The sequence below is a fragment of the Salmo trutta genome, chromosome 25, assembly GCF_901001165.1.
Source record: "Salmo trutta chromosome 25, fSalTru1.1, whole genome shotgun sequence".
In the NCBI taxonomy this organism is placed as follows: domain Eukaryota; kingdom Metazoa; phylum Chordata; class Actinopteri; order Salmoniformes; family Salmonidae; genus Salmo; species Salmo trutta.
Window position 1 is genome coordinate 31,516,289 of NC_042981.1, and position 11,471 is coordinate 31,527,759.

Consider the following 11,471-nt stretch of genomic DNA (forward strand, 5'->3'; position numbering starts at 1 on the left):
CACAAAGATCTCCGCCATGGCACAACCCAGGGGGGGCGCCAACCCAGACAGGAAGACCACGTCAGTGACTCAACCCACTCAAGTGACGCACCCCTCCCAGGGACGGCATGGAAGAACACCAGTAAGCCAGTGACTCAGCCCCTGTAATAGGGTTAGAGGCAGAGAATCCCAGTGGAAAGAGGGGAACCGGCCAGGCAGAGACAGCAAGGGCGGTTCGTTGCTCCAGCCTTTCCGTTCACCTTCACACTCCTGGGCCAGACTATACTTAATCATAGGACCTACTGAAGAGATAAGTCTTCAGTAAAGACTTAAAGGTTGAGACTGAGTCTCCATCTCAACGCATTATATAATAAATATTACATTATGCACAAAAGTGTTATTATGTTATGCATTCAGGATATTCATTACATTATTGGCAATTTATTACATTACAAATGAAAGAGTTGTTACACTATTAGTAGCTATTAAATGATTGTAAGTTATTCCATTATTAGTTGCTACATACCCTCAGAGATGTGGGGTCACGGCCAGGGTCTGCCGTTATCAACAGCGACCCTGGAGCAGTTAAGGTTAATGGCCTTGCTCAAGGGCACATTGACAATGTTGGGGAAGTTTACTTAACTAAAGTACTTTGAAAATGTAGTTCACAACATTCAGACTACTTCATGAAAAATGATTATATAAACTACAAATTGCAAGAACAGATGCACACACAGTTGCCACGTGCATTAAATCAAAGTTACGCAGTGATGCAGAATTCATACCCAGCAAAGGGTTAAGAAAGGGAGGAGGATGTAGGATGGCTTGAAGTCAATAAAAAATGAGAGGGAGGGAGAGGGAGAGAGAGAGAGAGAGAGGGAGGGAGAGCACAACATCTATTCGATTGATGCATGCCAAAAATAAGGACAGTTTCAACAGCTAGCGTACTGCCTCTCTCCATCCCTACCCCTCTTACAATATCTGTATTTTCTTCCTCCTCCGCTCTGAGCATTTGGCTGAGTGGTTGCACTGCCGGTCAGTCTGCTGCTCTCATCTCTGAATGCACCGGGGATGATGGTGTAAATGAGCCTAGGCTACTTGATGGTGTAAATGATGGTGTAAATGAGTGTAGGCCTAGGCTACTTGAGGACTCCGTAAGGACTGCCTGAGAGCGGGAGAGAGGTAAAGAGACAGCGAGAGAGGCAGCAAGGTACTCAGTGAGGACTGTCTGAGAGAGATAGAGGGAAGAAGTGTGGGTGAGGCAATAAGAGAGGCAGGAGGATGAGTGTAAACAACGGCGGGATGCAGACCAGCCAAGACACAGCACCCAACGGCACAGCAAGAGCATCCTGGGAAAGAACCAACACTATGTCTAACCCATCCACCCCCACCAAGCATCTCAAATCGGTGAGTATCAATGTGTCATGAGACGAGGAGAATAATAATGAGAATCTCTCTCTCACACACACACACTTTCTCTATCTCTGTCTGTATTGTGAGGAGTTTGCATGCCTTGCTTTAGTGGGAACAACTATTAAATATGCTAAGGGTGCATGTTCAATGTTATCTATCTGTTACCTGTCAATTAGTTCATTGAATGTAGGCTACTGTATATCCTTTCATGTGGCAATTACACTGACATTCAAGGAATTAGAGCCTTCGTTTTTTAAAATGTTTGTTAGATAATAGATAAGGCTTTCGTAACGCATTTGAGCAACTGTAGAAGAGAGTCCGTCTGTTAACATGTCTGTCTGTAATGGCACAAGTAGCCTACAGTCACCTGCTGCGCTGAGTGATAGAAGACAGATACACTCCTAACCTTATCTATGAGCCTGCCTGGGGGTGATGAGGGGAGTTGTTTCAAGCAGCCTAACTGGCCAAATGATCAAATATTTCTCCATGTCCAATGGTTTGAAAGAGTCTATTGGTAGTAGAATTGAACTCGACTTTTTGTCATAAAAGTGTACAAAAATAAGACAATTCTGTCTCTTTGAAGGGTCTGAGGGGTCTGTTGGGGGGGGTCAGTTTTGCTTACTGTATGCCCGCGTCAATGGAATAGGATGAGGCACTGAATAAAAATTGAGTCCAGTTGTTCAGTGTCGCAGACGGCACTCCGACAGTGTACCAGCAACACTGGCGATAAATATCTAAGCTGCCAAATTTCGGAACGGTCAATGCATCGAAACAATACCACTCCCACCACATGCAAGGGGCAGGGAGGGATCTTCTTCGTAAGTTAACTTATTTGTTATCTCGAAAATCATTCAAAACTTTAACTCCACAATCTGCTTTCAGCCTTCTTGTATTATTTTATTTTATCTCAGTGAAGTTGTCATAGGCTAGTAAGTTGATTGATTATATGACCGATTATATCAGGTTACCACTTGGCTCTATCTGTCTTCAAGACTGAGTTTTATAACAGAGACCTGTCACGAAGCTATTTGAAGCTGAAATAATGGCAATTTGCCTTATTGACTATAAAAGGTATGCTTACAGATTTGCCAGAGCTAATATTTTTGTTGAACTGTTTAAAAAAACAAGGCACAGAAATGTTAAACTGATGCAATACTAACACATCGATACAACTTATTTTAGTGTTCAAATAAACTAAATGGAGAGAGAAAATCAAGAACCAGACAATCAACAAGTGGTATTTTACTATGGTTTGAACCGCTAGACAGGCATTCAAAGGGTTAACAAGTGGCTGCCAATCTGGAATGTAGCTCTGCTTCATGTGTTATCAGTCTGGCTGGGGAACGTATGTAGTCATGTCACACTGTCACCTCAGCTCTTGTCACACAGCTCTCTCGCTGTGCCTGGTCTGAAACCAGTGGGGGGTGACCGACCAGCATTTTATAGTGGGACCTACCCATGAAATGAGTCTGTAATGTGCTCTTCAAAACTGCTTTGTACAGTTATTTTTACAGTAAAATAGCTCTCTCAAGCCCACCACCCTAGCCTTTGCCAGTGGTTGAGATAAACCTACATGATATGTAAATACAGTAGTTTCTATCCTCGTAAACATGGTTGGTTCAACCACTGAGGCATCTTCTTTGCTGTGAAACATGACTCAGTCGAAACTGAGCAAGCCAATATTGTCAAAGAGAACTAAATGTGATTAGACTGCCAAGTACTTTTCTGCCTCCTCATTCCAAGTATGTCCCTTCTTAGTTTATTCTCGCAGCTTTCATGTTGCTCATATGAAATACCTTTGAATCAGCTGCTGCACAGTATATCACTTTGAGAATGTCAACCACTCGGCTATATAACAAGAAGAGCTGTGGACACCAGTAGACCTTTTGGCTCCCTCTGGCCCCACATTACCCTGTTCCTCCATCATCACTACCGAGGATGTCTCAGACTGTAGCAGACTGATCCAAAAGGCTTCTTACTCCACAATGTGACTTGTGTGTGTTTTGGAGTATTTGTGTGTGTTAACCTGTGTGTTGTATTGTGTGCTCGGGGTGTGTTCAAGTATTAAGCATTGTGTCCCCTCATCCAACAGCCTAAGCCTCAGAATGCCATCACCATTGCGGTGTCATCGCGGGTCCTCTTCAACATGGATAAGGAGCAGCAGATCTACGAACAGAAAGGCATGGAGGACTACCTCAAGTACCAGATAGAACACGAGACAGAGCCCTTCGGCCCTGGTCCTGCTTTTCCTTTCGTTAAGGTCAGGGAAATGAAGACAGACAGACAGACAGACAGACACACACACACACACACACACACACACACACACACACACACACACACACACACACACACACACACACACACACACACACACACACACACACACACACACACACACACACACACACACACACACGCACACACACACAGAGAGAGAGAGATTGGTGGTCATGTTCGTCAATGTGAATGATGTATGGTGTATGAAAGATTATATGTTAAGAGCTTCTGTTTGACGTGACCCCAGGCTCTGGAGGCAGTGAATACTCGGCTGAGGGAACTCTACCCTGAGAGTGAGGAGCTCTTTGACGTTGTGCTCATGACCAACAACCACGCACACGTCGGCCTCCGACTCATCAACACCATCAACCACCACCGTGAGTGCCTAATCACACACACAGACACGCACATGCATAAACACATGCACACATGGGCACCACTTGGCTATTGTGCTGTGAATGAGGACATCTTTCATTCAGATTCAGTGTGATGTCCTGAGTGTGGTCTAAGGGCCCGGGGCTGGGTTTCTACTGAGCTAGTATATGGAATTGTTTTAAGATCGTCATATCAAGGATCATTTAGCTATTGGATTTTGAATTTTAGGACCCCTGTAGGTATAAAATATAAACATTTTTAAATGGGGTTTCACGTCCTGACCATAGTAAGTTGTTAGTTTCTATGGTAGAGTAGGTCAGGGCGTGACAGGGGGTGTTTGTCCATTTTTGTATTTCTATGTTTAGTTTCTAATTTTGTATTTCTAGGTTGGTTTTTGTTTGGCATGAACTCCAATTAGAGGCAGCCGGTTGTCGTTGTCTCTAATTGGAGGCCATATTTAAGTTGATGTTTGTCCCACTTGTGTTTTGTGGGTGATTATATTTTGTGAGTGTGTTTGTTCCTCCTGCGTCACGGTTTGTTGTTTAGTCCTTAAGTTTACTTTGATATTTGCATTAAGTTTCACTATCTAATATATATGTGGAACGAAACCGATGCTGCATTTTGGTCCGATCATTTGAACAGTCGTGACATGGGGGGTGAACATTGAATTTGGCCTTACTGTTATCAGCTCATAGCCCATTAGCCCATAGCCCATTAGCCCATAGCCCATTAGCCCATTAGCCCATAGCCCATTAGCCCATAGCCCATAGCCCATTAGCCCATTAGCCCATTAGCCCATAGCCCATTAGTCCATTATCCCATTAGCCCATTAGCCCATTAGCCCATTAGCCCATAGCCCATTAGCCCATAGTCCATTAACCCATTAGCCCATAGCCCATTAGCCCATTAGCCCATAGCCCATTAGCCCATTAGCCCATGGCAAAATTCATACATGGCAAAACAGAGAGTCAAAAAATACATCAAAAATCTGAGAGATATAACAACATTCAGGAAATTATTATATATATATATATATATATATATATATATTTTACCCATATTTAACCCCCTTTTTTACACTAAAGTACTTCCATATATACTTCCATTCAGTCGGACCTTTCGATGGTGGGGTCATATTATTATTATTATTACTATTAAACAGGCAGATTTTGATGGGGAGGTTTATATTATGCTAATTACATTTCTGTGCGGACATCGACTCTAGGGGGTTAAGGGCTCCAGGAGAGGAACCCTCCTCAGGACACACGCCTGCTCAAAACATCACAGAATAACTTCAGCTGTGTGGGTCCTTAGGTCTTTAAGCTCAAATGTGTGTTTGTGTGTGTGTGTGTGTGTGTGTGTGTGTGTGTGTGTGTGTGTGTGTGTGTGAGAGAGAGAGAGAGAGAGAGAGAGAGAGAGAGAGAGAGAGAGAGAGAGAGTGGGTTGGGGAGGTCAAAGGCTAAATGTTGTTTAGTAAGTTACATTCCCTTGTAAACTGTGGTTGTGTAGCATGTCATAGTGCTTTTATAAAATGACTTATAGATTACTATGAAATTAGGAAATAACTAGACACAGCTCTGGCCACTGGTTGGCCTAGGATGGTGTTGGGGCGATCTCTCTCACGCTCCACACTCCACACGTCCTTTGGGATGAGGGGAGTTGGGAGATGTGGTTCTGGGCCCTGGGAGTGTGGGTAATGAGGGGTTCAGTCCTACCCTCACTAAAATAGTCCGGCCAAGTGGAAACATCTGTCCTGACTAAGCCACTTTCTCAGGCTTTTTCCATCCAGCTCACCCCTTGATCCACTATTTTCTCTCTTTACTCCTCTCTGGGCATTTTTCTCTCTTTGCATCTTTGGATCTCCCAAGCCATTGGTAACTGTTATCTAATCCCTCAATTACAGGCAGGAACCTATGTCCTTCTCTCTTTCCTCTGCAGGGCTGTTCATTGAGCGTTTCTGTATGACGGGTGGGAACAGTCCCATTGGGTACCTGAAGGCTTACCACACTAACCTGTACCTGTCTGCTGACCCCATGAAGGTCAGAGAGGCCTTGGAGGAAGGTAAGTGGGCGAGAGCCAGATCTGGCGCCAGGATAAAGTAACTAAGGGGGCTGTTGAAATCATGGAGGGGGCTACATTTTTTGGAGTTCTTGCATTGGAATTATATTGAATTCTGTTTATATAATCACACTATACCATAACAAACATAAAGTTCAAATGCTGAGACAAATGCTGAGACGTTTAGATTGGAAATTACCCTATTACATAACAGCCTATGTAAATGCAACGTACACACAGCTGTCTTACCAAAATAATGCAAACTAAATGCTGAAAGTAGTAGCCTAGTTATTCATGCATGCATACAAAAATGCTGAATAGCAGTTTGGCTTAGATTATTTACACAATTGCGAATGCAAAAGAATGCGAACAGAACAGCGGTACTAAGTAGTAGGCCTAGCAAACTAAATATTAAATCGATAAAGGCATGACACAATATATATTTAGGCTAGTTACATTAACAGTAAACATAAGGCGAAGGGAGCTCCAAATAACCAAAACATAGCCTAGAACCTACTACAGTGAGATGCAGACATGCACAGCTGTCTTGGAAAATAAATAGGCCTATACAGGCCCGCTTCAAAAAAATAAAATAATTATGCCACTCCCTCACAAGTTCACTAACACGTTGTGATATGGCACAGTACACTTCTGTGAATCAAATTCGACCCACGTAATCAATTAAAACTTCTTCGGGATCGGTGTCCCTTCCACGGGACGGTTGAGCTAACGTAGGCTAATGCGATTAGCATGAGGTTGTAAGTAACAAGAACATTTCCCAGGACATAGACATATCTGATATTGGTAGAAAGCTTAAATTCTTGTTAATCTAACTGCACTGTCCAATCTACACTAGCTATTACAGTGAAAGAATACCACGCTATTGTTTGAGGAGAGTGCACAATTTTGAACATAAAAAGTTATTAATAAACAAATTAGGCATATTTGGGCAGTCTTGATACAACATTTTGAACAGAAATGCAATGGTTCATTGGATCAGTCTAAAACTTTGCACATACCCTGCTGCCATCTAGTGGCCAAAATGAATATTGCACCTGGGCTGGAATAATACATTATGGCCTTTCTCTTGCATTTCAAAGATGACGTACAAAAAAATACTAAATAACTTTTTTTTTCTCTTTGTATTATCTTTCACCAGATCTATTGTGTGTAATTCTCCTACATTCCTTTCACATTTCCACAAACTTTAAAGTGTTTCCTTTCAAATGGTACCAAGAATATGCATATCCTTGCTTCAGGCAGTTAGATTTGGGTATGTCATTTCAGGCAAAAATTTAAAAAAAGGGACGGATCCTGCAATGTCAGCCTGCCATAATAACCAAGCATTCCAGCCGATCTCTTCCTATGAACCAGTTGCTTTTAAATCAATGTTTCTGGACAGAAAACCTGTGGCTTGGGTAGGATTCTAGGCTAACCTGGACTGGCTCCTCTGTTCCAAGATCATCAGGAACAGTCGGAGGTGGAGGCAGCTGTGGAGCCATTATAGCAGCGCTTGTGGAAGGGTGGGTGGGCTCCGCACACATAGCTAGCTGGAGCTCTGGAGGATCATCGCTGCTGCTGCTCCTCATCGCTCTCCTTCACCTTTGTTTGGGTACTTTGGCAAAGCTTTTTACAGCTATAGCTAAGAGTGAAGCAGCTTTAACGGTAAACTTGAACCCTCCCTTTTAAATAAAATATTACAGGCAGAGGCATATCACTTTATTCACTTAGCCTACCACAGAAATGAGAGAAGAGAAGCGTTTTTCCCCGCTTTTTATGGAAACCCAAAGGAGTCATACCACACCGCTCAGTGGCTTTCCATAGCCCCCCTGTTGCAACCTGGTCTCAGAGCATTTCATATTATTCTGTACGCAAATACGTGAAACTTTATTTAGTATGATATGTTACTCTTCGTATGGTATGTATTAATTTGAGATGGTCCATTATCCATTTTCGTATGACATATTACGAATAACAATTAGTATGATATGTCACAAATTTGCAAAACATATAATATGTTACGAATTTGCAAACATACAATATGTTTCTGCCTTAACGCTGCAATATGTAACTTTTTGAGCGACCTGACCAAATTCACATAGATCTGTCATTCTCATTGAAAGAAAGTCTAAGAAGAGGTAGATCTGTTGTATGTGTACTATTTCTATGCTCACCATTCTTAAGTTTCCTTCTGCATCTTTTACTTTCAATTTTGTACACCAGCTTTAAACTGCTGAAAATAAAATATTTGTTGGTTATGGAAAATATATTTCACAGTGGTTTAGATGGTACAATGATTCTCTACACAATGACTGCTTGTTTGTCACATAAACTGAAATTAAGCTAACGAATTTTAACAACCAGGAAATGGCAGAGCAATTTTTGCTATTTTTAAATAGGGGACATAAAAGTAAAACTGAGGGGGCTAAAGTATGAACTGTGGGAGCAAAGCCCCCTGTAGCCCATTCATGTCGCCCCCCCCCTCGATGAGAGCTTAGTCTTGTTAGTTGAAGACACTGTTGATTGTGACAAACCAGTCTTATCAATAGAACATTTGATCTGTCTCGTAACAATGTTATGTAGTTGTTTAATACAGTAAGAAAAGCTTACCTTGAACAAGTCATGCTGAGTAATCTCTCTCTCTCTCTCTCTCTCTCTCAGGGATTGCGGCAGCCACCATGTTTAACCCACCGGAGAAGAGAACAGAAGTGTCAGAGACTCAGCTGCGGGTGGCCTTTGATGGGGACGCAGTGCTCTTCTCTGATGAGTCAGAGCGCATCTTTAAGGCCCATGGACTGGACAAGTTCTTTGAGCATGAGAAGGCACATGAGAACACGCTTCTTGACCATGTATGTCCGGTCCATGTTAAATTCTGTAACACATTCAAACACAATTGAATATGCAGCTAAATCTAAATAGTTAGTCAATTGACCAATCAATATCCCTCTGTACTTCATACGGATGGTGAAATGTAGTGTAAGCTAAAGTGGTTTAATGTCTCTGTAGATTTACTGTAGATTTTGTGACATGTTCAGTGTTAGGCCCCATCGTGCAGCAACTCACTCTCTATCCTTTCCTCTCAGGGGCCACTGAAGGGGTTCCTGGAGTCTCTGGGGAAGCTGCAGAAGAAGTTTTACGCCAAGGGCCAGCGTATGGACTGCCCCATCCGTACCTACCTGGTGACGGCACGCAGCGCAGCCAGCTCAGGCACCCGGGCCCTGAAGACACTTCGATCCTGGGGACTGGACACCGACGAGGCCCTCTTCCTTGCTGGGGCCCCTAAGGGGCCTATGCTGGAGAAGATCCGGCCTCACATATTCTTTGACGATCAGATGTTCCATGTGGAGGGGGCTGCGGAGCTGGGGACTGTGGCGGCTCATGTGCCCTATGGTGTGGCTCAGAAACGGCCCCAGAAGAAGCTTGCTGAGGAGAACGCTAAAGACTCTAGCGCTGCCACCAAGTAGTCTGTACCTCACCATCTTCCCTATCCCTGTGACAGCAAGGGACAATAAAATAACATTGTGAATTTGAAGGAGACAGTGGTTCTGTAAGTCCTTTTCAGTCCCCTCTTAGTTGTCTGGGTAGTGAAGCCCATAGTACATGACAATTGCAGGGGCACAGAGTGAGAGCATGCTGTTTTCACGCATGCCATGTGATCGAGGATTCCTCACAAGAGGAGGCGCCAGTATACCTAAAAGAAAAGCTTCAAATATCGTCATGCTTGCAGTAATGTTAGTACACTATGCTATCTGTATCATAGCATTAAAGGTCCAATAACATTTTCATCTAAAAATCAACCTAAACATATGCTACACAATATTTATAGAGTTTACAAATCTGTGACTTGTAGCAACAACATTAGATTTTGTTGACGCATTCAAATGATATGAAACTCCAAAACCAAAACATTTAAAAATGTTATAAACGTACAGTAGGCTATACCTGTATCATTTCAGCATATCACTTAGGTTGAAAACATGTGTACTGAATATGTATTGTATGTTATTGATGTAATATTTTGCTCTGGTCTTTTGTTTCTAATCTAGACACCTTTTATTGTACATTTGCATGGTCCTCATGCAAGTTACTGTATGTGCTGTAATGAGATGGCAACCTAAAGTGCTAATGGACAATCTCCTCTCTCATTATAAACATGGATGCTGATCCATTCCGTAAAGACTCGGCTTCTTTGAGGAGATATTGGCATAATGTATGCTAACTTAATTATGTGGCTTTTGTGTTTCATTCTATTGCCAATTTGCCTTTCAAACATCCCACAGCCTGCACTAATTACCAATTGCTAATTGTCTTGTTAATCATTTTGGTGTTATCATTGGATGTTTTGTTTCACTCTGGCAGTCTGACTCAGGCACAAATGATTTTAACTAATGAAGGAGAACATTTTAACCTGTAAAGTTGGTTGCCAAACGCCATTTAAACTACACAGAAGAAGAAGAGAAGAGAAGTGCTGCACTTACATGATTGTTTGCTAAAATGGATGATGAGGAGGAGAACTGGCTGCTGACTGTGGGATGTTTTGGGAGCATGGAGAGGCCAGAGATAGCCAGGCTAGTAAATTGAGCTAAGGGTCAGAAGGTGGTTATTGGAGAAAGGCCATCAGTGCTTGTTCAACACAGATAGACATGGTTATGGACAGCGAAGGAGAAGAGCCGAGTGCAGTGAGAAGATGTGTGTTGAGGAAGAATGGCACAAAGGACAAACTGTAGTCTGATTTCTCTGATGGCTAAGAAATTGAACCTGACGAGCATTACTTGTGGTGGCATGTGTGTTGAAGACCTCTGAGCCTCACCCTGATGGTCATGCAAAGGATGATTCAGGCCCAGTGGGAGTGGAATATTTGGAGAAAGTGGACCCCGGCCTTTTGGCTGATCCATATGTAGTCTCAGGCTGGGTAGAAAATAAGTTGGGTACGGTTAAATCGGTGAAAGTAGGTTTATTTCGTCTAGAGGGAGCGGTCACTTCACGTCACGTGCCTAGGGACAAGACCTGTGACTTGCTTTGCTCTCCGGAGCAAGGTGCCTTTGAAAGGAGTGATTACTGGGGTGTCGTTGAGGTGGAGCAACTGATTGAAGATTCCCTGTCTGACACCCGCCATTTGGTGCGACGCAGATCCGGTGGCGAGCGTGGTAAAACTGAGAAGACATTGTCTGTCCTTTTGAAGCAGATTCTTTACCTGGTAAAGTCATGTTGGGATGTGTTAGTTATCCCGTGAGAGCTTTTGTGCTGAACCCACTAAGGTGTTTCAGATGCAAAGCTTATTTGTATTTATTAAGGATCCCCATTAGCTGCTGCCAATCCAGCATTACTCCAAGCAGTTTAGTCACCTGAACTTGCTCAATTTCCAC

At 42.9% G+C, this 11,471-nt stretch overlaps 1 protein-coding gene across 2 annotated transcripts; it reads left to right on the top strand.

The window, feature by feature from the left end:
- Window positions 1–733: 733 nt before the first annotated feature.
- Window positions 734–10,554, top strand: LOC115162416 (cytosolic 5'-nucleotidase 1A). 2 transcript variants are annotated; one of them, XM_029713697.1, is made up of 6 exons: window positions 734–1,386; window positions 3,485–3,652; window positions 3,920–4,049; window positions 5,986–6,108; window positions 8,767–8,954; window positions 9,189–10,554. In XM_029713697.1, the coding sequence occupies exons 1-6, from the start codon at window positions 1,261–1,263 to the stop codon at window positions 9,567–9,569; spliced, it is 1,116 nt and encodes a 371-aa protein (XP_029569557.1). In that variant the 5' UTR covers window positions 734–1,260; the 3' UTR covers window positions 9,570–10,554. The 2 variants fall into 2 exon arrangements, with proteins under 2 accessions (XP_029569557.1, XP_029569559.1); XM_029713699.1 differs by lacking the exon at window positions 734–1,386 and adding an exon at window positions 2,084–2,210.
- Window positions 10,555–11,471: the final 917 nt, after the last annotated feature.

Excerpts from the sequence above, each read along its gene's own strand:
- LOC115162416 (XM_029713697.1), top strand. The coding sequence starts at position 1,261 with ATGAGTGTAAACAACGGCGGGATGCAGACCAGCCAAGACACAGCACCC. Across the intron at positions 4,050-5,985 it reads CAACACCATCAACCACCACC|GGCTGTTCATTGAGCGTTTC; the intron begins GTGAGTGCCTAA and ends TTTCCTCTGCAG. Across the intron at positions 6,109-8,766 it reads CAGAGAGGCCTTGGAGGAAG|GGATTGCGGCAGCCACCATG; the intron begins GTAAGTGGGCGA and ends TCTCTCTCTCAG.